The sequence below is a fragment of the Mya arenaria genome, chromosome 2 (assembly GCF_026914265.1).
Source record: "Mya arenaria isolate MELC-2E11 chromosome 2, ASM2691426v1".
Classification (NCBI taxonomy): Eukaryota; Metazoa; Mollusca; class Bivalvia; order Myida; family Myidae; genus Mya; species Mya arenaria.
The window spans coordinates 58,830,936-58,857,318 of NC_069123.1; the positions used below are offsets into that span (position 1 = coordinate 58,830,936).

At 39.9% G+C, this 26,383-nt stretch overlaps 1 protein-coding gene across 2 annotated transcripts in view; it reads left to right on the forward strand.

Moving 5' to 3' along the window:
- Positions 1 to 26,383, forward strand: part of LOC128244528 (uncharacterized) — a 52,511-nt gene that overhangs the window by 24,229 nt on the left and 1,899 nt on the right. For both annotated transcript variants that reach the window (XM_052962537.1, XM_052962531.1), the window contains 14 exons: positions 184 to 258; positions 506 to 594; positions 1,124 to 1,197; positions 1,879 to 1,955; positions 3,789 to 3,872; positions 4,568 to 4,638; positions 6,823 to 6,900; positions 11,601 to 11,661; positions 13,420 to 13,498; positions 15,715 to 15,839; positions 16,060 to 16,222; positions 16,466 to 16,557; positions 18,206 to 18,290; positions 25,343 to 25,497. In XM_052962537.1, coding sequence (XP_052818497.1) covers positions 184 to 258; positions 506 to 594; positions 1,124 to 1,197; positions 1,879 to 1,955; positions 3,789 to 3,872; positions 4,568 to 4,638; positions 6,823 to 6,900; positions 11,601 to 11,661; positions 13,420 to 13,498; positions 15,715 to 15,839; positions 16,060 to 16,222; positions 16,466 to 16,557; positions 18,206 to 18,290; positions 25,343 to 25,497 — 1,308 coding nt within the window. The remainder of the gene's footprint in view (positions 1 to 183; positions 259 to 505; positions 595 to 1,123; positions 1,198 to 1,878; positions 1,956 to 3,788; positions 3,873 to 4,567; positions 4,639 to 6,822; positions 6,901 to 11,600; positions 11,662 to 13,419; positions 13,499 to 15,714; positions 15,840 to 16,059; positions 16,223 to 16,465; positions 16,558 to 18,205; positions 18,291 to 25,342; positions 25,498 to 26,383) is intronic.

Here is a 26,383-nt window from a genome sequence, read left to right on the forward strand (position 1 = left end):
GCAATAACCATTCAATGGTTCATGATGTTGTTCCTTTCATATACCACGTGACTCTGCTGTTGTTTCCACTAAACTATCTCATACAAGGTAACATTTCACTCAGGATAAACTCAATTAAAATATCTTTATTTATTATTACTCATTTCACTGAAGCTATCTGTTATAATGTTTCTTTTTTTGTAGCAAAGGTTGCCAGGTGATGCTCGGAAAATTCTTCAGAAAGACTTCAAATATCGGTCAGAAAAGGAAATACAATACGTAAGTCAATCGGAATAATTCTAAAAATGTCATTTTCAATGCGAAAAAAGAGGCAATCATTCCCGCCTCTTGCTGAGGCGTACTCTTGTATTGATGTACTATGTCCTTGACCCCACTTAAATCTCTCGAAAGAATGTCCGTCAGCACGATTTCAATTGTTACTTCATTGACCATTCACAAGAAGTAGGCGCACCTTCGGTCACAATGCATATACGGATATCAAGTACAGTCTACCCTGTTTTTTCAGCTGCATCTGGTGTTGCGGACGATCAAGGCGTTCTCGGAGTACCCGACCAAGATGCAGGTGAAGCTGTGCCGGGTCGGCTGGTACGAGGCGTAAGTAACATATAGTATTTCATGACCTAAAAGACATATATGTACATACTGCGTTTAATACGGTGAAACACATAGTAAAACTAGACTATTTGACCTTTCAAATTCAGTTCATTGACAAGTATACATTGTTTTCATTTGCTTTGTGACTTTTTTTATAAATGAGCAAACTAATTATGCAGAGCTCAACACGCTAATTGTAGACTATTTCAATATTTCCTAAGATCATCTTAACCCATCCTTTAATCATGTCTGTTTTCTCGTAACATTTCCCTTTCCGTATTCCGATTCTTGTTCTTTCTTTATGCATAGCTATGCGAGACTACTCCTCCAATGCGCACTTTCCTCGTTCACCATACTTATCCATCGTGAATTGAAGTAATGTTCGTCGTAAATCTGCCACGGAAAAACATAAATATCCCATAAATGAAACATGTTTGTTTTGATATATTATATCATACATTTTACTATAGATCAATAAATATTTAAGACAAAAAATAATAAAAAAGCAACTTCCGGTTTGCATTCGCAGGTACGAGTCCAAGCGGGCCATCGTGCGACAGGGCCAGCCTCCCCACGCCTTCTACTTCATATTGTCCGGCTCTGGTACGTTGCCTCGTGTGCTGTCATTATGTAAACTGTCCGTGGTTATATGTAACATTGCGTCCGCGTGGAGAGCGAGGGGTCTTGGGTTCGATCCCTACCCATAGCAATGTTTGCCGTGGCGTGGGTATACATGTAACAGCCTTTCTATGCTTACCGTTTCAGTACATTCGGGTAACATACATCTCGTATGAAGATGTTATTGCAAAGTGCCGCTTTTTAAATAGTATAACAGTTTTTAATTACATGTCAGTTATTCATAAACAATATATTTACAGTGATAGCTTGAAACAGTGATAGCTTGAATTGTAGAGGCGTTCTATCTCCTTATACAGTTTTTCCCCTGAGTTTTCTATGCGTGTCTAAATAACGATCTCTTTTATAATCACTTTCCCATTTTTTCTCTCAAATATTGACAATTAAAAACAAAGTTCGTTGACACATGATGTGCAAATATTTGAACGGAACCACTGAAGTATATTAATTGAAAAGAATTAAGCGACTATAACACAATATGTCAATTTAAATGAATACAGCAAAAACTTTTATTGACCCGGACAGACAGAAGAATCTTCGCAATGCAATGGAACTATCGGCCCAAGTTCCATTGACTATGTTAGGAAACAGAGTACCTCGGTTGGTGAATAGCCTTCGATGTATCTTTATATATCTTCTTTTATTTAGTGGTTGTTACGTCTTTCGACCGCGGGACGGGCGGGACAACGTTTTTGGTAGCGCTTCACCGGGGAATGTCCTTTGGGGTAAGATCATTACGATATATAATTATGGTACTTGCGTTTGATTTAATAATATAAGCTTTTTTTCAGCCATTATAACAATTAATATTGTTTGTTCAACGTTCTTATTGCTATTAAAGTGAAGTAGAAGAAGTTTTGTAGGTGTTGTATTTTGCCGCGTGCTATTATATTAGTCAGTATATCAATATTAACAAAGAAATTGCACCCTATTATTAAAGAAAACATGACACAGTCTTCGCTCATTCAAACAAAGGTACTAACTACAGATCAAACTCAAAACGATTGACTACAAGGATTCATGTTCATATACTAGCTTTATAACTCAACACATATAAAGAAAACAAAATCTGATCTTGCTTTTAAAACTATTTGAATCTTCTTGAATAGTTTTTTTATTGCTACATACACGTGTTGTTGTTTGCCATTTTTAACCAGGTTTTCAACGAAAACCGGATTATTAGAATAAGGTTGTCGTTGGGCGGGCGGGCGGGAGGGCGGGCGTCAAACATTGGTTTCTGTTCAATAACTTTAGTTAGCATTGATAGATATTGATGAAACTTGGTGTGTAGGTAGCTTATCGAAAGAGCTAGCTTGGGATTGCTTTTGAGGGGGGTGGGGCTAAGGTCAAGGTCACTGTTACTAAAAATAGAAAAATGGTTTCTGCCCAATAACTTTAGTAAGCATTGATAGATATTGACGAAACTTGGTGTGTAATTTGCTTATGTGAAGAGCTAGCTTGGGATTGCTTTTGAGTGGGGAGGGGCTAAGGTCAAGGTCACTATTACTTAAAATAGAAAAATGGTCAAGGTCACTGTTACTTAAAATAGAAAAATGGTTTCTGCCCAATAACTTTAGTTAGCATTGACAGATATTTATGAAATTTTGTGTGTAGGTAGCTTATGTACAGAGCTAGCTTGGGATTGCTGTTGAGGGGGATGGAGCTAAGGTCAAGGTCACTGTTATTAAAAATAGAAATATGGTTTCTGCCCAATAACTTTAGTTAGGATTGATAGATATTGACGAAATTTTGTGTGTAGGTACTAGTTGCTTATGTGAAGAGCAAGCTTGGAATTTCTTTTGAGGGGGGTGGGGTCATTGATTGATATTGTTGAAACTAAGAGCGAAGGTAGCTTATGTGAAGAGCTAGCTTGGGAGGTGGGGTCAAGGTCACCGTTCCTAAAAATAGAAAAAATGTTTTTCTGCCCAACAACTTAGTTAGAATTGATGAATAGTGATGAATATTAGTGCGAATATAGCTTATATGAAGCTGCAGATTGACTTGCTCGTACAACAAATTAATTGGCTATAATATCTGATTGCCCATAACAAAAACCTGGTTTCGTCGCATTGCGGCGCTTCTAGTAATCTAGTAATTATAATGGCAGTCGAATCTATTTAGATAAAATGAATGTTCGTACATATGTGTGGATAGTTTCTACGTGTGAATGCACTATGACAAATAATGCATTAATAATACAATGAAAATTACAGGGACAAGCCCAGTAGTCGAACAATCCAAATAAACTCTGTTTAGGGGCACAAGTCAAGAGCCAAAACGACAATGAACTACACACACACACACACACACACGCACACACGCACTCACGCACAAACACATACACAAATACAAACGCCACAAACAAACCATACATATTGTCTTGTTCAGAAGGCCATATTAACAAAGAAGTATTGAACGATGTTATATTGAGTAAATAAAGATATTATTTTTATTATCATGTCATTTTCATTTGACTAAACTTTGACTGTATTAAATGTAACATTGCTGTCATTAACCGTCCTTTTGTTATGAAAAATGTTTGTATTTATATATTTTAGGAGCTGGCCGTGATCACACGAAGCAGACGCCAGGCGACAGTGAGCACCGCTACAACCACCGAACTTCTTTGTATTTCTGCAAAGGTAAGTACGCGAGAATGTGGTAATTTGCTGTTCTTGGGAGGAATCCACCCTCAGTCCTATCTGGCTTGGCGAGTATGCGATAATTTGTGGACTTTTGATGAGGGGGGAACCTGAGTTACCGGAAGAAACCCACTCAATCATGTCCGGCTTGTTGGCCTAGCCATGGAGATACCGCGAGAATGTGATCATTGTGACTATGTCATGGTGACCAAGCCACGGTGAGTACGCGAGAATGTGGCCATGGTGACCAAGCCACGGTGAGTACGCGAGAATGTGGCCATGGTGACCAAGCCACGGTGAGTATGCGAGAATGTGGTCTTGGCGACTATGCCACGGTGAGTACGCGAGAATGTGGTCATGGTGACCACACCACGGTGAGTACGGGTGAATGTGGTAATGTGGTAATGGTGACCAAGCCACGGTGAGTACGGGTGAATGTGGTAATGGTGACCAAAGCACGGTGAGTACGCGAGAATGCGAGAATGTGGTCTTGGTAGCCAAGCCACGGTGAGTTCGCGAGAATGTGGCCATGGTGACCAAGCCACGATGAGTACGCGAGAATGTGGCCATGGTGACCAAGCCACTGTGAGTACGCGAACATGTGGCCATGGTGACCAAGCCACGGTGAGTACGTGAGAATCAGGTCTTGGTGTATAACCACCCAAAACTAAACCCTGTTTTATTGGGTGTTGCAGGACTTTGTGGAGATCTTCATGTCAGGAGGCTTACGGAGCATGACGGACCCAGAGCAGAACTCCTTTATCAGGTTAGTCTATTACCATGGTATCTGAGGAGCATGAGGTTGCGTTTTTAAATCAATCAACCTTTACTGAAACAACACACTGTTTGGTCGCTGTTTTGCTTAATAAAATAGCAACAGCATTGTTATAGGGGCCAGAACAAGTATTGATTCGCTAAAGAAATCTTGTAATAAGGAACACATTTCATCAATCGTTCTACAATATTAGTTGATTGTGAACTGTTGCATTTGATCATCTGTAATCGTTCATTTCATTGTAGTAATCCAGATGCTAGCGTATACCATCGTACTTGGCCGTAATAAGGCGTAAAATATCGTAACATATGTTGGTGTATCCATGAGGAATCCGATTCATCGTCGTTCTTATTGGTGTTTCACTTAATTTTCGGATATCTGTCATGGAAACCACCAAATTTAAACACAACGAGCGTGTCCGACATATATCGGCCTAGAACTGTCGGGGCCAGTTTCGTGACAGTGAGTGTAAGTCTGAGATACGTTTTATTTCGCGAGGACTTCTATGAGTTATCAGAACTGCTTTTTTCCATATATCCCTGTTTAAGTTGCACAACGCTATAAAATACAAGTACGGTTTTATACGATGCGGTACGCTTTCTCTTCTTTTAATAACGATTCCATTAAATACGACTACCGGTACGGACTTCATTGTCACGTTATTTGTACGAGCAACGGGAATTCTGTAAACGTTGTTGCTACAATAATGCCCTCAGCATCGTGATGTCGCAAACACTGCCATGAATCATGGTGACCTGTTGGAAATCGAGCTTTCTCGTGCGTTTCTCGTAAAAAATAATCATTTGTCTGTTTACAATCTGTTGGCCGTCTTTAGTTGCCCGTGGTAAGGATATGGAGTACTCGTTGATATTCTTATTCTCGTAAAAAATGCATACATGTTCTATAGGAACCGTGGCCGTCCACAATTTAGTGGAAGTTATCGGTGTCATTGTCGTGACAGTGAGAGCTAAATCAAACTTATTAATAATTATAGCAACGATTGTGAAAACGTACATTCATGTGTTTTACATCACTATGTCAATCTAGCTCGTAAGTTCAGTGTAACCCGACAGTATGATTTTTTATATTGTGAAGGGAACCAGAGACCAACTAACATACGCACATGCGTACACGAATCCGAGAATCCTTAACGAGAAACTAACCAGTGAGCTAGAATGTTAGTAGAGCTCTACCATTTGTGCCCATACGATGCGTATCGGCTTGCCTAATAACTCGAGATATCGATGACTGATTAACCTCTTCACCAAGATATATTTTCCCCAATAAATTCCTTCTCAAATTAAATTACCTTTCTATAGTATCGAAGCTCTTTTGTTTAAAAAAAAAACAGAAAATAAAATGTATTTCCTTTACGTGAATGAATAATGGCAGACACTTTAATCCTAGAGACGGTTTATTTGCAATTGATATAGTCATTAATCTTTAAAATAACCATAGCAGAGTCGCGGAGATAAAGGGAACGATATAAAGGCCTCTCGGATAGGAACCAAGGCTTTATGTCGAACAATTCCTTGTATCAATGAATGAACGAAATGGCGGTTCATTCTATAGGAGGCGACTGTTAATATTGTTTAAATGTTCATGGCATGGTTAAGTGTCATTAATTAAATCAAATGTATTTCATTTCACAGCCAATGTAGGTAACCCGATCGGGTGTAACAAATGAGGTGTAGACAGTCAGTGAGTCAAAAGGCATGTACGGATTATTTACTGCTGTTTATTGATAGTCTTGGAGGATTTTAACAGACGTTTAGAACAACTTGATACATGTTTTATTTATCGGCAGTTTTCTGCACGATTGCTGTGCCTGTAACGACTGGATATTTTAACATATATGATTATAAATGCATGTGAACTAATTCTACTCAAATTGGTGCACCGGGATTGCAACAAAAGTGCTTAATTGACAAACTATTAACATAATATTTTTTGTTTTATATTACGTACTACTTTTCTGAGTTGATAAGCCATAGTTGGTAAAAGTAACCGTACACTAGAAAAAAAACATCGACATATACGGAAGCAACACTAGAATATAAAAAAGAAACATATATAACAATATAACCTAAAGTCCGATCTCGCCCCACCCCGTGTTACTATGGAGGAGGTGGGTGGGGGACTGAGTGACGAGCAGCTGAAGTTTCTGGTTTCCAGGTCGATCCCGTTCCTCAAGTACTGGCCAATAGAATGCCTCGCCTCGAACCCACAAGCCTGCATGTTCCATTTCTTCCCGTGAGTATTTCAGCAGTGGTAATCACGTAATTGTTGTTTATCTTTTATTTCATTACATACGCATCGTTATAATCCACCCTCAACACATAGTGCAATGTTGTTCATACGGTTTTCCGTATTCCTTCCGTTTTCATCTCTGCTGACATCACGTCATAACTAGTATGATTTCTCAAAGTTAAAATGACGTCATGAAACAAAATATGTCGTCACTTAATTTTGAATAATGTGTATTTTAAGTGATTTACACCGGTAATGTATAAAACAAAAATACTGCATTTGGATCCGCGATGTTGTATTCGACTCTCGGGGATTTTCGGTGAAGTCCGAATCTGAAAAATCCACTAGAGTCGAATGCAACCTCCTAGATCAAAATGCAGTACAAATAGCTCAATTGTATTATATTGTTGAAACAGACCGAACATTTCCACAATTATTTAGCATGTTCACAGATTTGTTTCCAGCTAAAGGTGTCGTGACAGAACACGCATTTACAGCATTAACTCGTGTTTCCACTGAAAAGATACTGCTATATTATATATTTACATAGTTCCTGTGATCTCCTAAAACTGGGGTTAACCTTCATGATGTTCTTTTTTACGGCAGTCTCTGTAACTTCTTGTTATAAAACAGATATTGTGATATTAATATAGAAAGTTGAACGTTCAAATAATAAGACTACACATACCCTCTACGGCATTTATGACATATTTTATATTGCTATTAATACGATGACAAAATTTATGGGTATGAATTGAAAAACATAATTCTATGCATTGGTAGAAAGCTTCTTATATGAATTCCTTAGTTTGTTATAATCAAGTCTAACAACAAGCTTCTTTTCAACAAAGCTATCTTATTTTCAATAGTTCAATAGTAAACCCTATATCTATCACAATATTGAATACTGTCGAACGTATAATTATATTTTAATTCAAAAGGAACTACTCGATAGACAGATACTTATCTGTCGGTGGCCTAGTGCTTAGTTTCAAAGGTATTTAGGATCATTTAAAGTGACATTTCGTATACAGTTTTCGGAGGTCTTGACATAATGATAATCTGTTTTCAAATACATTATCCTACTACCTAAATCACTTCTCCTCCCGAGTAATGTATAGACAGGGTTATGGCTATGGACATCATTTAGAAACAAATAGATGAACAAATTGTGATCTGAAGGAAAAGCAGGTTAAAGTTATTATCGATCGAAAAACAATTAATTAGTTCTAAGTTTAAAAGGAAGTATTAATGATCAAAACATGTAGACTAATGTAGGTTTTTTGGAGTCACGCCCCCTTTTTAAATAGCCACAATGAAAGTCACTGAATATTGTAAGACCTAATTTGAATCATGAAATGATAGTTAAATGAGAATATAATTGGACAAGACCAGTAACTAAACATTTAAAAAATCGCTGATTCTTATTAGCCATGACAGACTAATTAACGAAAGACAAACAACGCTTTAACAACACAGACATACTTCTAAACGAGAGACACACAACGCTTAAACAACACATACTTACTCCTGAACGAGAGACACACAACGCTTTAACAACACAAACATACTTCTGAACGAGAGACACATAACGCTTTAACAACACAAACATACTTCTGAACGAGAGACACACAACGCTTTAACAACACATACTTACTACTGAACGAGAGACACACAACGCTTAAACAGCACAGACATACTTCTGAACGAGAGACACACAACGCTTTAACAACACAAACATACTTCTGAACGAGAGACACACAACGCTTTAACAACACATACTTACTCCTGAACAAATGACACACAACTCTTAAACAAGACAGACAGACTACTGAACGATAGACAAACAACGCTTAAACAACACATACATACTCCTGAACGAGAGACACACCACGCTTAAACAACACAGACATACTACTGAACGAGAGACACACAACGCTTAAACAGCACAGACATACTTTTGAACGAGAGACAAACAACGCTTAAACAAAACATACATACTCCTGAACGAGAGACACACAACGCTTAAACAGCACAGACATACTTCTGAACGAGAGACATACAACGCTTAAACAACACAGACAGACTACTCAACGACAGACCCACTAAGCTTAAATAACGCAGACAGACTACTGAACGGGAGACACACAACGCTTTAACAACACAGACAGACTACTGAACGAGAGACACACAACGCTTAAACAACACAGACATACTACTGAACGAGAGACACACGACGCTTTAAACGAGAGACACACAACGCTTCAACAACACATACAGACTACTGAACGGGAGACACACAACGCTTAAACTAGACAGACAAATAACTGAACGAGAGACACACAACGCTTAAACAACACGGACAGACTACTGAACGGAAGACATACAACGCTTTAAACGAGAGACACACAACGCTTCAACAACACATACAGACTACTGAACGGGAGACACACAACGCTTAAACAAGACAGACAAATAACTGAACGGGAGACACACAACGCTTAAATAACACATACGTACTCCTGAAAGAGAGACACTCAACGCTTAAACAACACATACGTACTCCTGAACGAGAGACACTCAACGCTTAAACAACACATACGTACTACTGAACGGAAGACACACAACGCTTAAATAACACATACAGACTACTGAACGAGAGACACTCAACGCTAAACCAACACAGACAGACTACTGAACGGAAGACACACAACGCTTAAACAACACAGACAGACTACTGAACGGAAGACACACAACGCTTAAATAACACATACAGACTACTGAACGAGAGACACTCAACGCTAAACCAACACAGACAGACTACTGAACGAGAGACACACACCATTTAAACAACACAGACAGACTACTGAACGGAAGACACACAACGCTTAAATAACACATACAGACTACTGAACGAGAGACACTCAACGCTAAACCAACACAGACAGACTACTGAACGGAAGACAAACAACGCTTAAACAACACAGACAGACTACTGAACGGGAGACAAACAACGCTTAAACAACACATACGTACTCCTGAAAGAGAGACACTCAACGCTTAAACAAAACATACGTACTCCTGAACGAGAGACACTCAACACTTAAACACCGCAGACAGAATACTAAATGAGAGACAAACAATGCTTAAACAATACAGAAAGACTACTGAACGATAGACAAACAACGCTCAAACAACACATACGTACTTATGAACGAGAGCCACACAACGCTTAAACAAAACCGACAGACTACTGAACGAGAGACACACAACGCTTCAACAAAACCGACAGACTACTGAACGAGAGACACACAACGCTTCAACAAAACCGACAGACTACTGAACGAGAGACACACAACGCTTTAACAACACAGACAGACTACTGAACGAGAGACACACAACGCTTCAACAAAACCGACAGACTACTGAACGAGAGACACACAACGCTTTAACAACACAGACAGACTACTGAACGAGAGACACACAACGCTTAAACAAAACCGACAGACTACTGAACGAGAGACACACAACGCTTTAACAACACAGACAGACTACTGAACGAGAGACACACAACGCTTAAACAAAACCGACAGACTACTGAACGAGAGACACACAACGCTTAAACAACACATACAGACTACTGAACGAGAGACACACAACGCTTTAACAACACAGACAGACTACTGAACGAGAGACACACAACGCTTAAACAAAACCGACAGACTACTGAACGAGAGACACACAACGCTTAAACAAAACCGACCGACTACTGAACGAGAGACACACAACGCTTAAACAAAACCGACAGACTACTGAACGAGAGACACACAACGCTTCAACAACACATACAGACTACTGAACGAGAGACACACAACGCTTAAACAAAACCGACCGACTACTGAACGAGAGACACACAACGCTTAAACAAAACCGACAGACTACTGAACGATAGACACACAACGCTTAATCATCGCAGACAGACTACACATACAACAGCATACTTTTAGGCGACTAGATTATTTGCTAGATTTTCATCTCCGCTCGCACCCTCTTTTTCCGCCGCCTCTTAAATTTTATTGACTTAAATAAAATGATTGAACAAGGGTTTGTATTTGCGTATCGGTCCTGTTCTGTCCAGGAACGGCGGTTATTCATACATACGGTGTCGATGTATGACATTCACATGTAAAAAAAGAAGAATTGTTTCGATCATGTCCACGGTTCTTTTATGCAATAAAAAGAGCATGAACACATTTTCAACGGTAAAGCAGTTATCTAAAAAAAATAAAAATAAAAACATCCCTCGCCCCAATTTAAAAAACAACAACAATGGATGCAAATCTAGCAATTAATTTATATTGGCCTGGTAAATGCACGTTTGGTTCACTGCTTTAAAACGGTCAGCGAAAGTTCTTAAACTAAAATTAAAAATACTTTAAAATGTAGTGTTGCTCAAATTCTGCAAAACTGCAAACGTTTTCTCAAATCAACATGGAATTCACGAATATTTCAGATTAACAATATATTTTACGTTTAATAGCGACTCATATATGTATATTAATTAAAATAAAAGTAAAATAAGAAAGAACCGTGTTTAAATCCTAAAACAACGATTTGTCAGTGCGTGTTTAGACGCATAAAGTAGTTATACTACTGACGCTCTTTCGGCATGCAGCTTAGTTAATTTCTTGTTCTGTTTCCAGGCGCGCGCAGGTTCTGGTACGTGACAGCAATCATTCAGACTGGATCTACGTTGTGAAATCTGTATGTATATATGTATGACTGCAGCCACTCTATGTTGTGAAATCTGTAGGTATCTATGTACTACTGCAGCCACTCTATGTTGTGAAATCTGTAGGTATCTATGTATGACTGCAGCCACTCTACGTTGTGAAATCTGTAGGTTATCTATGTACGACTGCAGCCTCTCTATGTTGTGAAATCTGTAGGTATCTATGTATTACTGCAGCCACTCTATGTTGTGAAATCTGTAGGTATCTATGTATTACTGCAGCCTCTCTTTGTTGTGAAATCTGTAGGTTATCTATGTATTACTGCAGCCACTCTACGTTGTGAAATCTGTAGATATCTACGTATTTCTGCAGCCACTCTATGTTGTGAAATCTGTAGGTTATCTATGTATTACTGCAGCCACTCTACGTTGTGAAATCTGTAGTTATCTATGTATTACTGCAGCCACTCTATGTTGTGAAATCTGTAGGTATCTATGTATTACTGCAGCCTCTCTATGTTGTGAAATCTGTAGGTATCTATGTATTACTGCAGCCACTCTATGTTGTGAAATCTGTAGGAATCTATGTATTACTGCAGCCTCTCTTTGTTGTGAAATCTGTAGGTATCTATGTATTACTGTAGCCACTCTATGTTGTGAAATCTGTAGTTATCTATGTATTACTGCATCCACTCTATGTTGTGAAATCTGTAGGTATCTATGTATGACTGCAGCCTCTCTATTTATTGAAATCTGTAGGTATCTATGTATTACTGCAGCCTCTCTTTGTTGTGAAATCTGTAGGTTATCTATGTATTACTGTAGCCACTCTATGTTGTGAAATCTGTAGGTTATCTATGTATGACTGCAGCCACTCTATGTTGTGAAATCTGTAGTTATCTATGTATGACTGCAGCCTCTCTATGTTGTGAAATCTGTAGGTTATCTATGTATGACTGCAGCCTCTCTACGTTGTGAAATCTGTAGTTATCTATGTATGACTGCAGCCTCTCTATGTTGTGAAATCTGTAGGTTATCTATGTATGACTGCAGCCTCTCTATGTTGTGAAATCTGTAGGTTATCTATGTATGACTGCAGCCTCTCTATGTTGTGAAATCTGTAGTTATCTATGTATGACTGCAGCCTCTCTACGTTGTGAAATCTGTAGGTTATCTATGTATGACTGCAGCCTCTCTACGTTGTGAAATCTGTAGGTTATCTATGTATGACTGCAGCCACTCTATGTTGTGAAATCTGTAGGTTATCTATGTATGACTGCAGCCACTCTATGTTGTGAAATCTGTAGGTATCTGTGTATGACTGCAGCCACTCTATGTTGTGAAATCTGTAGGTATCTATGTATGACTGCAGCCTCTCTACGTTGTGAAATCTGTAGGTATCTGTGTATGACTGCAGCCACTCTATGTTGTGAAATCTGTAGGTATCTATGTATGACTGCAGCCTCTCTATGTTGTGAAATCTGTAGTTATCTATGTATTACTGCAGCCACTCTACGTTGTGTTCGTTTTTAAAAATCGGAATCATAATCATAATAGCGATTTTCTAAAATTCCACAGCCTGTAATACTAGTAAGAAGCCACAATTACCAAAGATTATACGGCCCTTGTACTCAAATAACGGCATGTTCGAAAGACTCTGCAAATAGCTACTATATTTCGCCAAGCTGAAACTCCTGATTATTACAATGTGTCATGGAATGGTTCTTACGATGGCTACAACAATAATCTCACTAATGGCTTGTTACATTCATATTACCCGTATATTCCAGGGAAGCCTGTCTGTGCTGAAGAAGCTAGTAGAGGTCCATCCGCGAGTCACCAGGCGAAATTCAGACCACGGATCCGAGGGTAAGGCCGCATTATACCTATGTCAAAATTTCACAAGTTTTGTGTCGCCATTTCCCGCGTTATGGAGTCAAGACATTTCTTGGTCGAATCACGCAACTCACCCGTGCACTGTTATATATGGCTAATGTGCACATTGCCGTTTATGAGTGTATCGCCTGTTCTCGCCGCTCAGATATTCGCATTAAAATACGACAACAAATGGTTGCTGCTGCACATTTTGAAGGAAATAGGATCAGCTGCAACTCCGGGAATATCCGACAACTGGAAGATAATTCGTGAGTTCTTTGAGTGACTAACGATTGTGCCAGGATGGCGTTACAGTATCAGGCGCGTAGCTGACTATACGCGAGTACACAGCTGAATCCACATGATTCTGTCAAAAAATCGGCCTTCTGCCGAGCCAAGGGTTTATTTGTTGATATATGATTCTAAAACTGTCAATTTTCCAGTGCTAAATCCAGCACCACCGAATGCACTAATTTGCACTATTGTTTTCAAAAATTTCGGCGGGTGGGGGACAAGCCCATCTACCACATTTATGAATCCACATGAATAGATGGCCAACTATGCCCCTGAGTATACTTTATAGTTCTTAAAAACATTCGGAGCTCATCGGTCATATTTATCGAAAACAACCTCGGATGTTTGCTGGTATGTCAGTTGAAGTAGTTTGTATTTTTTTAATTATATCATTAATTAAATGTAGTGTTTTAGAGTTGTATTTATTGATCTACGTTTAAATTGTTTGCCAGTGATGTGTTTTATTGCAAACATTTTATCAACTGAAAGTAGAATGCATAAATGCAACGTAGTTTCAGTTTCATTTTGAATCCAATTGCCATATCTGAATCGCCGTGAAAGCAATTAGTGTAAAAGAACTATTTTCGTGTTTCTTCGGTGTTGATTTATGTTAGCTTTCGACTGCTCTTCGTAGAGTTTTAATATCTTTTTGACTGACACGCTATAAAGAATTATACTGGTCTCGCGCTATTAATTTTGCATACAACTAGTTTTATTGAGGAAATTCAATTTGGTTTGTAAAACTTGATTATGAACGATAGTATGTCGTTCAAGCATGTATTTCCATTAGTTTGTAAAATGTTAAAGCTGCACTCTCACAGATTGAACGATTTGACAACTTTTTAATTAACCGTTAGTAACGCCTTTAGCCCTAAAACGTTAATTTTCGGACGGGAATATGAAAATCTGCGATCTACTCTTTTGTCAGCAGTCTTATATCACTGGTTTGTAGATATTTACACAAAAATTGGCTCATTTCAAGACAACAAATAAAAAAGTTGTCAAAACGGTATGTCTGTGAGAGTGTTATACGGTACTAATTGTAAGGATACCTTACTTGTGTTGCAAGCTACCGCATCATAACAAACAAACAATACTTATACAGGCTCTAACAAACGAATGGTCACTCTTCCCTTATCGTTATTGCGCATTAATTTCGAAAAATATTAGCAGCAGGTACTTTTGTTCTAATGTTAGGCAACTCGTGCTAATTTGATCAAACTTTGCCCAATCAACTGGCGACCATCTACGGCGGTTCTGGCGAGTATCATCTCGCCGTATCCACATGGGAGATATGTCGTGACAGTGAAAACATTGGTCAAGAGTCCGCGGTCACATTTATTTGATATTCTAGACTATTCGACTTTCCGAATCGGAGACGAATTTGAAATGAATATACACAAATAAGATGTGAGAGTGTTTAAAAAGACCCTTCATCTTTTTAAATTGATTAACCGAAGCATGTACCGAATTGATGTTAATGGTTTATTTGTGATTATCATTTATCTTAAATTAATGAAAGAATTTATGTTTGCTGACCATTTGGTTATTTGCCATAAACAAGTAGCTTTGTATTTATAAGACTATTGACAGAGTTTATGCTTTATGACTTGAATATGCTTAAGAAACAATTTATTATTCGCTAGCTATTTCATTTTAGCTGTTTCGTTGTGTCCGAATGTTTGTATATGATTTTGTCGTTATTGTAACTTGCCTGCAGTTAATACGATGATAAGAGTCGCATTGGCGTTTTCATGAATTGAGATTAAATCATATTTGCAGACAAGATCCGCTACATTATTAAGCAAGGTTGTGAATGGCTGCCTTCGATAACCCCATTATCCCTTACATACTTGTAGTTACCATGTATTAAACACACACTAGAAACAATTTTTAACATAACCATTTTCAAATAGATGAAGACGAGGGCGGACGCCGGAAATCGTTCGGGACGTGGAACTTCCGGATAAAGAAAAAACGGCGAGAGAGTCGCGAGGAAAAAGAAGTGTTCAAAAACAATATAGAGATGGAGAAGAGATTGGTAACTAACTCGTCCTTGAACATTTTCTTTGACATTGTCTGTGAATGCGATCTTTCTCAATAACCTCTGACTTATAACAGTGTTCTTGGTAACAGAAATGTATGAACACACAGCTGACGACTCGCTATATTGTCCGTTTCCCAATTGTTAATCCTCAACACTAACGTGTATGTTATTATTATCACTCATTGTTTTATTTGTACTGCCATCGACCTTTCAGGAGCAAACGCTGCCTGGTTTCTACAACGGTCGGGAGCGACTGGGGCTTATCGACTACGAGTCCATCATCACCGATCATCGGTCGCGCGTCCTGCAGACCAGTAGGCGAACGGCCAGCAACAGCTCCGTACAACCACTACCAAAACTGCCGACTCAAAACTCGGGTATCGACGGCCACTAGTGTATTTTATAAGTAAATTTAAATAAATTATTGATATGGTTCGAAACTGAAAAATGCTGAAAATAGGTCAACGCAGGCTCATTCATTTTCTGAAATTCGTTCGAGAAATGCCAGCTTTCACTTTAGACGTAACGATTAACATAAATATTTGGTCATTTTGAAGGGAAAGTAATGTGTTAAGTTTATTTAATTACCAACCATTAAATGTCTTGTATTGCATTTACAGACACAGAGGAGACAGCGCCGCATGACGACAAACTTCCGCCTGAAGAAGACGACAAGTTGCTGGCACTGCCGAAAATAAGGAAAACGTCAAAGGTATGCGTGCTTTATTAGAGGTTTATGGGGATATTTCTCATTTTCCTTTTATTCAGATATACTAGTAGCCTTTGTGGGAAGTAAAACCTTTCCGGAAAAATACATTCATATATTTTAGTGGGTCCAAATGTCTGGTAGGTTCTAAAGGGTAACAACAAGATTAATTTTCAGCTTATTTTTTTAGCTTTCTTCATCAAGCCAAATTTCCAATTTCAATCTTGAATTTACTAACTAAAGATATCATGAAGGTAATTTCGCTTTTAAGTCCAACAGTTTTTAAGAATGCAAATACAACAAAACTCAAAACGAAAATAGTGAGCGTAGCTAAATCATTTATTAGGACTTATTTATTTTTTCAATGGGTCCGAATGTATTCTATCCAAATTGATAGAGTGAGAGTTGATAAGGCTTCCCAATAGACACACTAAAATATAAATAAAAACATTGTGCGATTTAAAGAATAGATTTGAAATAAAGGTAAGCAGGACCAACTGTTGAGCAATACACAACCAATTACCAGCATCTTTGTACATCTCGCTCATCTGCAGCACGTGCTGTGGCACAAACCGGAAATCCTCGGGAGGAATCCGCTGAAAACGGTGTTGTCCACTTTACCTTCTAGAACTAAGAAAAACCCCAAGGTATCCTGTCCTCGTGTCCGCCGTAAATGCTGCTCTTGTTGTTATTTCTGTTCATTGTTTGTAATAACAGGGTGATACTATAAGAAGGGTGGATACATCAGTAAATACAGTAGACTCACAGTCAATGAGTATACTGTTTGACTATTCTATGGTGCTCGTTTAATGTCATTCTGCAATTATTTGAAAGATGCGAATCTACCATGACTGAATTCTGCTATTTCGAGCCTCAGGTTAGCAGCGAAGCATGCTGTTGACGATGTGTCGATTTGGCAAAATACATGTACAAATATATTTGGCGAATTCTTGCATAGTTATGACATTTATGAATAATAATCTCGTATTGGCACCCTGAGGGTAGCCTGTCTCTTTTTTAAAACTTTTGGGTTCTTGCCTACGGACGTAAAACAACACGAACTAACAAAAACAAACAGTCTGTTTGGTGTGTTCATGTTTTTGAAGAGATGATGTAAATAATATGCAGAGACATAGATAACAAAATGTTGTACTCATTTACAAAACGTTCGTGTTCCAATTAACTTTTGTTTTAGATAAATGTGCTATATTGTGTTCGCTTGTTGCGTGTGGCAATACAGTCGCACACTATTCATCAACAACACTTTTAATTCCATAAGGTTAGCTAGGATTCATTTCGCACATATTCAATTTGAATTTACTTGAATAATATTACTAATAATCATCTTTCATATCATGTCACTAAGGACCAATTCATGATTAATCGGCAATTGAAGTCGTTATAATAAATTGTGTAATACAACAAAAGACGTTCAACTTGTAAACACGAATTGCATTTTTGCTTCAACGTATATGAACAAGTATGTAAACTTTAGTTTTAACGTTCTGATTAAAATATTAGAAATGTCCCAAGGTATGTGCTCGACATGAGTGGAGCCTGACCACATTATCTATACATGAAACACAGAGAGTAATTGAGTACATAGAAGTGAAGACGCAGGATTGTTTGACCAATCATCTTATTATATTAACAGGGTGCATACCTGGCTACCATGAAGACAAAGAAAAAAGTCAGTAAAAAAGAAGCTATTCAGGAGGAGCTGTTCAAAAAGCAAATAGGTAAAACATCGTCGCTATAACATCAATACTGCCCACATCACGGAACCACACATTACAGCCCACGTCACACAGCTAACGTCACAACATATGCATCATAACAGTCCACATCACAGAGCAAACGTCACAGCAAATTCATCATTACAGCCCACATCACATAGCCAACATCACAACACATGCATCATTACAGTCCACATCACATAGCCAACATCACAACACATGCATCATTACAGCCCACACCACATAGCCAACATCACAACACATGCATCATTACAGTCCACATCACATAGCCAACATCACAAAATATGCATCATTACAGCCCACATCACATAGCCAACATCACAACACATGCATCATTACAGCCCACACCACATAGCCAACATCACAACATATGCATCATTACAGCCCACACCACATAGCCAACATCACAACACATGCATCTTTCCAGCCCACACCACATAGCCAACATCACAACACATGCATCATTACAGCCTCCATCACATAGCCAACATCACAACACATGCATCTTTACAGCCCACACCACATAGCCAACGCCACAACACATGCATCATTACAGCCCACATCACATAGCCAACATCACAACATATGCATCATAACAGTCCACACCACATAGCCAACATCACAACACATGCATCATTACAGCCCACATCACAAAGGAAACGTCACATCAAATGCATCATTACCGCCCACATCACATAGCCAACATCACAACACATGCATCATTACAGCACACATCACATAGCCAACATCACAACACATGCATCATTACAGCCCACATCACATAGCCAACATCACAACACATGCATCATTACAGCCCACATCACAAAGGAAACGTCACATCAAATGCATCATTACCGCCCACATCACATAGCCAACATCACAACACATGCATCATTACAGCCCACATCACATAGCCAACATCACAACATATGCATCATTACAGCCCACATCACATAGCCAACATCACAACACATGCATCATTACAGCCCACATCACATAGCCAACATCACAACACATGCATCATTACAGCCCACATCACAAAGGAAACGTCACATCAAATGCATCATTACCGCCCACATCACAGAGCTAACGTCACATCAAATGCATCATTACAGCTCACACCACAGAGTGAACATCACAGCAAATGCAACATAACAACCCACATCACATAGCCAACATTACAACACATGCACCATTACAGCCCACATCACATAGCCAACATCACAACACATGCATCTTTACAGCCCACACCACATAGCCAACATCACAACACATGCATATTTACAGCCCACACCACATAGCCAACATCACAACACATGCACCATTACAGCCCACATCACATAGCCAACATCACAACACATGCATCATTACAGCCCACACCACATAGCCAACATCACAACACATGCATCATTACAGCCCACACAACATAGCCAACATCACAACACATGCATCATTACAGCCCACATCACATAGCCAACATCACAACACATGCATCATTACAGCCCACACCACATAGCCAACATCACAACACATGCATCATTACAGCCCACATCACATAGCCAACATCACAACATATGCATCATTACAGCCCACATCACATAGCCAACATCACAACACATGCATCATTACAGCCCACATCACATAGCCAACATCACAACACATGCATCATTACAGCCCACATCACATAGCCAACATCACAACACATGCATCATTACAGCCCACATCACAAAGGAAACGTCACATCAAATGCATCATTACCGCCCACATCACAGAGCTAACGTCACATCAAATGCATCATTACAGCTCACACCACAGAGCGAACATCACAGCAAATGCAACATAACAACCCACATCACATAGCCAACATTACAACACATGCACCATTACAGCCCACATCACATAGCCAACATCACAACACATGCATCTTTACAGCCCACACCACATAGCCAACATCACAACACATGCATCTTTACAGCCCACACCACATAGCCAACATCACAACACATGCACCATTACAGCCCACATCACATAGCCAACATCACAACACATGCATCATTACAGCCCACACCACATAGCCAACATCACAACACATGCATCATTACAGCCCACACCACATAGCCAACATCACAACACATGCATCATTACAGCCCACATCACATAGCCAACATCACAACACATGCATCATTACAGCCCACACCACATAGCCAACATCACAACACATGCATCATTACAGCCCACATCACATAGCCAACATCACAACACATGCATCTTTACAGCCCACATCACATAGCCAACATCACTACACATGCATCATTACAGCCCACATCACATAGCCAACATCACAACACATGCATCTTTACAGCCCACACCACATAGCCAACATCACAACACATGCATCTTTACAGCCCACATCACATAGCCAACATCACTACACATGCATCATTACAGCCCACATCACATAGCCAACATCACAACACATGCATCTTTACAGCCCACACCACATAGCCAACATCACAACACATGCATCTTTACAGCCCACACCACATAGCCAACATCACAACACATGCACCATTACAGCCCACACCACATAGCCAACATCACAACACATGCATCTTTACAGCCCACATCACATAGCCAACATCACAGCAAATGCATCTTTACAGCCCACACCACATAACCAACATCACAACACATGCATCATTAAAGCCCACACCACATAGCCAACATTACAACACATGCATCTTTACAGCCCACACCACATAGCCAACATCACAACACATGCACCATTACAGCCCACACCACATAGCCAACATCACAACACATGCATCTTTACAGCCCACATCACATAGCCAACATCACAACACATGCATCATTACAGCCCACACCACATAACCAACATCACAACACATGCATCATTACAGCCCACACCACATAACCAACATCACAACACATGCATCATTACAGCCCACATCACATAGCCAACATCACAACACATGCATCATTACAGCCCACACCACACAGCCAACATCACAACACATGCATCATTACAGCCCACACCACATAGCCAACATCACAACACATGCATCATTACAGCCCACACCACATAGCCAACATCACAACACATGCACCATTACAGCCCACATCACATAGCCAACATCACAACACATGCATCATTACAGCCCACATCACATAGCCAACATCACAACACATGCATCATTACAGCCCACACCACATAGCCAACATCACAACACATGCACCATTACAGCCCACATCACATAGCCAACATCACAACACATGCATCATTACAGCCCACACCACACAGCCAACATCACAACACATGCATCATTACAGCCCACACAACATAGCCAACATCACAACACATGCATCATTACAGCCCACACCACATAGCCAACATCACAACACATGCATCATTACAGCCCACACCACATAGCCAACATCACAACATATGCATCATTACAGCCCACACCACATAGCCAACATCACAACACATGCATCATTACAGCCCACACCACATAGCCAACATCACAACACATGCATCATTACAGCCCACATCACATAGCCAACATCACAACACATGCATCTTTACAGCCCACATCACATAGCCAACATCACAACACATGCACCATTACAGCCCACATCACATAGCCAACATCACAACACATGCATCTTTACAGCCCACACCACATAGCCAACATCACAACACATGCATCATTACAGCCCACACCACATAGCCAACATCACAACACATGCATCTTTACAGCCCACACCACATAGCCAACATCACAACACAGTATGCATCATTACAGCCTCCATCACATAGCCAACATCACAACACATGCATCATTACAGCCCACACCACATAGCCAACATCACAACACATGCATCATTACAGCCCACACCACATAGCCAACATCACAACACATGCATCATTACAGCCCACATCACATAGCCAACATCACAACACATGCATCATTACAGCCCACATCACATAGCCAACATCACAACACATGCATCTTTACAGCACAAATCACATAGCCAACATCACAACACATGCATCATTACAGCCCACACCACATAGCCAACATCACAACACATGCACCATTACAGCCCACACCACATAGCCAACATTACAACACATGCATCATTACAGCCCACACCACATAGCCAACATCACAACACATGCACCATTACAGCCCACATCACATAGCCAACATCACAGCAAATGCATCATTACAGTCCACATCACATAGCCAACATCACAACACATGCATCTTTACAGCCCACACCACATAGCCAACATCACAACACATGCATCATTACAACCCACACCACACAGCCAACATCACAACACATGCATCATTACAGCCCACACCACATAGCCAACATCACAACACATGCATCATTACAGCCCACATCACATAGCCAACATCACAACACATGCATCATTACAGCCCACATCACATAGCCAACATCACAACACATGCACCATTACAGCCCACATCACATAGCCAACATCACAACACATGCATCATTACAGCCCACACCACATAGCCAACATCACAACACATGCATCATTACAGCCCACACCACATAGCCAACATCACAACACATGCATCATTACAGCCCACACCACATAGCCAACATCACAACATATGCATCATTACAGCCCACACCACATAGCCAACATCACAACACATGCATCATTACAGCCCACACCACATAGCCAACATCACAACACATGCATCATTACAGCCCACATCACATAGCCAACATCACAACACATGCATCTTTACAGCCCACATCACATAGCCAACATCACAACACATGCACCATTACAGCCCACATCACAGAGCTAACATCACAACATATGCATCATTACAGCCCACACCACATAGCCAACATCACAACACATGCATCATTACAGCCCACATCACATAGCCAACATCACAACACATGCATCTTTACAGCCCACATCACATAGCCAACATCACAACACATGCATCTTTACAGCCCACATCACAGAGCTAACATCACAACATATGCATCATTACAGCCCACATCACATAGCCAACATCACAACACATGCATCATTACAGCCCACATCACAGAGCTAACATCACAACATATGCATCATTACAGCCCACATCACATAGCCAACATCACAACACATGCATCATTACAGCCCACATCACATAGCCAACATCACAACACATGCACCATTACAGCCCACATCACATAGCCAACATCACAACACATGCATCTTTACAGCCCACACCACATAACCAACATCACAACACATGCATCATTACAGCCCACACCACATAGCCAACATCACAACACATGCATCTTTACAGCCCACACCACATAGCCAACATCACAACACAGTATGCATCATTACAGCCTCCATCACATAGCCAACATCACAACACATGCATCATTACAGCCCACACCACATAGCCAACATCACAACACATGCATCATTACAGCCCACACCACATAGCCAACATCACAACACATGCATCATTACAGCCCACATCACATAGCCAACATCACAACACATGCATCATTACAGCCCACATCACATAGCCAACATCACAACACATGCATCATTACAGCACAAATCACATAGCCAACATCACAACACATGCACCATTACAGCCCACATCACATAGCCAACATCACAACACATGCATCATTACAGCCCACATCACATAGCCAACATCACAACACATGCATCATTACAGCCCACACCACATAGCCAACATCACAACACATGTATCATTACAGCCCACACCACATAGCCAACATCACAACATATGCATCATTACAGCCCACACCACATAGCCAACATCACTACACATGCATCATTACAGCCCACACCACATAGTCAACATCACAACACATGCATCATTACAGCCCACATCACATAGCCAACATCACAACACATGCATCTTTACAGCCCACATCACATAGCCAACATCACAACACATGCATCATTACAGCCCACATAACAGAGCCAACATCACAACACATGCATCATTACAGCCCACACCACATAGCCAACATCACAACACATGCATCATTACAGCCCACATCACATAGCCAACATCACAACACAGTATGCATCATTACAGCCCACACCACATAGCCAACATCACAACACATGCACCATTACAGCCCACATCACATAGCCAACATCACAACACATGCATCTTTACAGCCCACACCACATAGCCAACATCACAACACATGCATCATTACAGCCCACACCACATAGCCAACATCACAACACATGCATCTTTACAGCCCACACCACATAGCCAACATCACAACACAGTATGCATCATTACAGCCTCCATCACATAGCCAACATCACAACACATGCATCATTACAGCCCACACCACATAGCCAACATCACAACACATGCATCATTACAGCCCACACCACATAGCCAACATCACAACACATGCATCATTACAGCCTCATGAAAGAGCCAACAACAACACATGCATCATTACAGTCCACATCACATAGCCAACATTACAACACAGTATGCATCATTACAGCCCACATCTCAGAACCAACAACAACACATGCATCATTACAGCTTACACCACAGAGCCAACATCACAGCACATGCAAACGAAAGGATGATAAATTATGGATATAAATCTTTTTAATGAGATATATCAATTAACATTTTCATGGTATTTGTAAAAGTATAATTATGTTGTATACTTGGTCCCAATTTTCGCTTACATAAAACTTGGTTTATAAAATCGAGTTTAAGCACTTGATTGTGCTCAATAAAATATATTACTTAACCTACTATGTTACACATATTACAAGAAACAATGACCTGGTTATTGCCATTGTAATCGTCGTCTTGTGTAGAAGAGGTAATAACAAACCAGTCATATTTTGGTTAGTGAATTTATTATTATTAACCACTAGTATGAGTTGTGACGTCATGGGAGAACGGCATCGGATAACCTGTCGATTTTGTATTCAGAATACGACCGGAAGTTGGTAGAGGGTGGAAAGGTTGGCCGGAAGACGATCACGGACGAGCTGGACAACAAGCTAGTCAAGGACTTCGCGCTCACCGAGAAGGACATCCGGCCCGCTTTCGTGCAAGTCCAGATTCTGGAGAGGGGACAGTACTTCGTAAGTGGATAATATAAAATAAATCATATCATGTTTGTGAGCTCATATTTACTTACATCCGGAGCTGAATTCGCACAACAGCAACTTATTTCATTGATAACTAAAAGCTAATCACATCTCTCTTTTTACATGCTTTAGTAATCTACTGTATATCATCCTTATGAAGAATGTTAACATTTTAATAATAATTTCTGAATATCTAATTGTAAAAGTAGCTCAGTTATTGTGGGGTTCATACAGGTACTCACACTTTCATTGTAAAAGTAGCTCAGTTATTGTGGGGTTCATACAGGTACTCACACTTTCATTGTAAAAGTAGCTCAGTTATTGTAGGGTTCATACAGGTACTCACACTTTCATTGTAAAAGTAGCTCAGTTATTGTGGGGTTCATACAGGTACTCACACTTTCATTGTAAAAGTAGCTCAGTTATTGTGGGGTGCATACAGGTACTCACACTTTCATTGTAAAAGTAGCTCAGTTATTGTAGGGTTCATACAGGTACTCACACTTTCATTGTAAAAGTAGCTCAGTTATTGTAGGGTTCATACAGGTACTCACACTTTCATTGTAAAAGTAGCTCAGTTATTGTGGGGTTCATACAGGTACTCACACTTTCATTGTAAAAGTAGCTCAGTTATTGTGGGGTTCATACAGGTACTCACACTTTCATTGTAAAAGTAGCTCAGTTATTGTAGGGTTCATACAGGTACTCACACTTTCATTGTAAAAGTAGCTCAGTTATTGTGGGGTTCATACAGGTACTCACACTTTCATTGTAAAATCGCTACATCTCAATCATTGGTGAAAAGATTTGGTGAATAATGATTTCACGTACGTAGTCACTATCGGATTCAGGGGGTGGGGTGGGGGCACCCGGCGCTCCT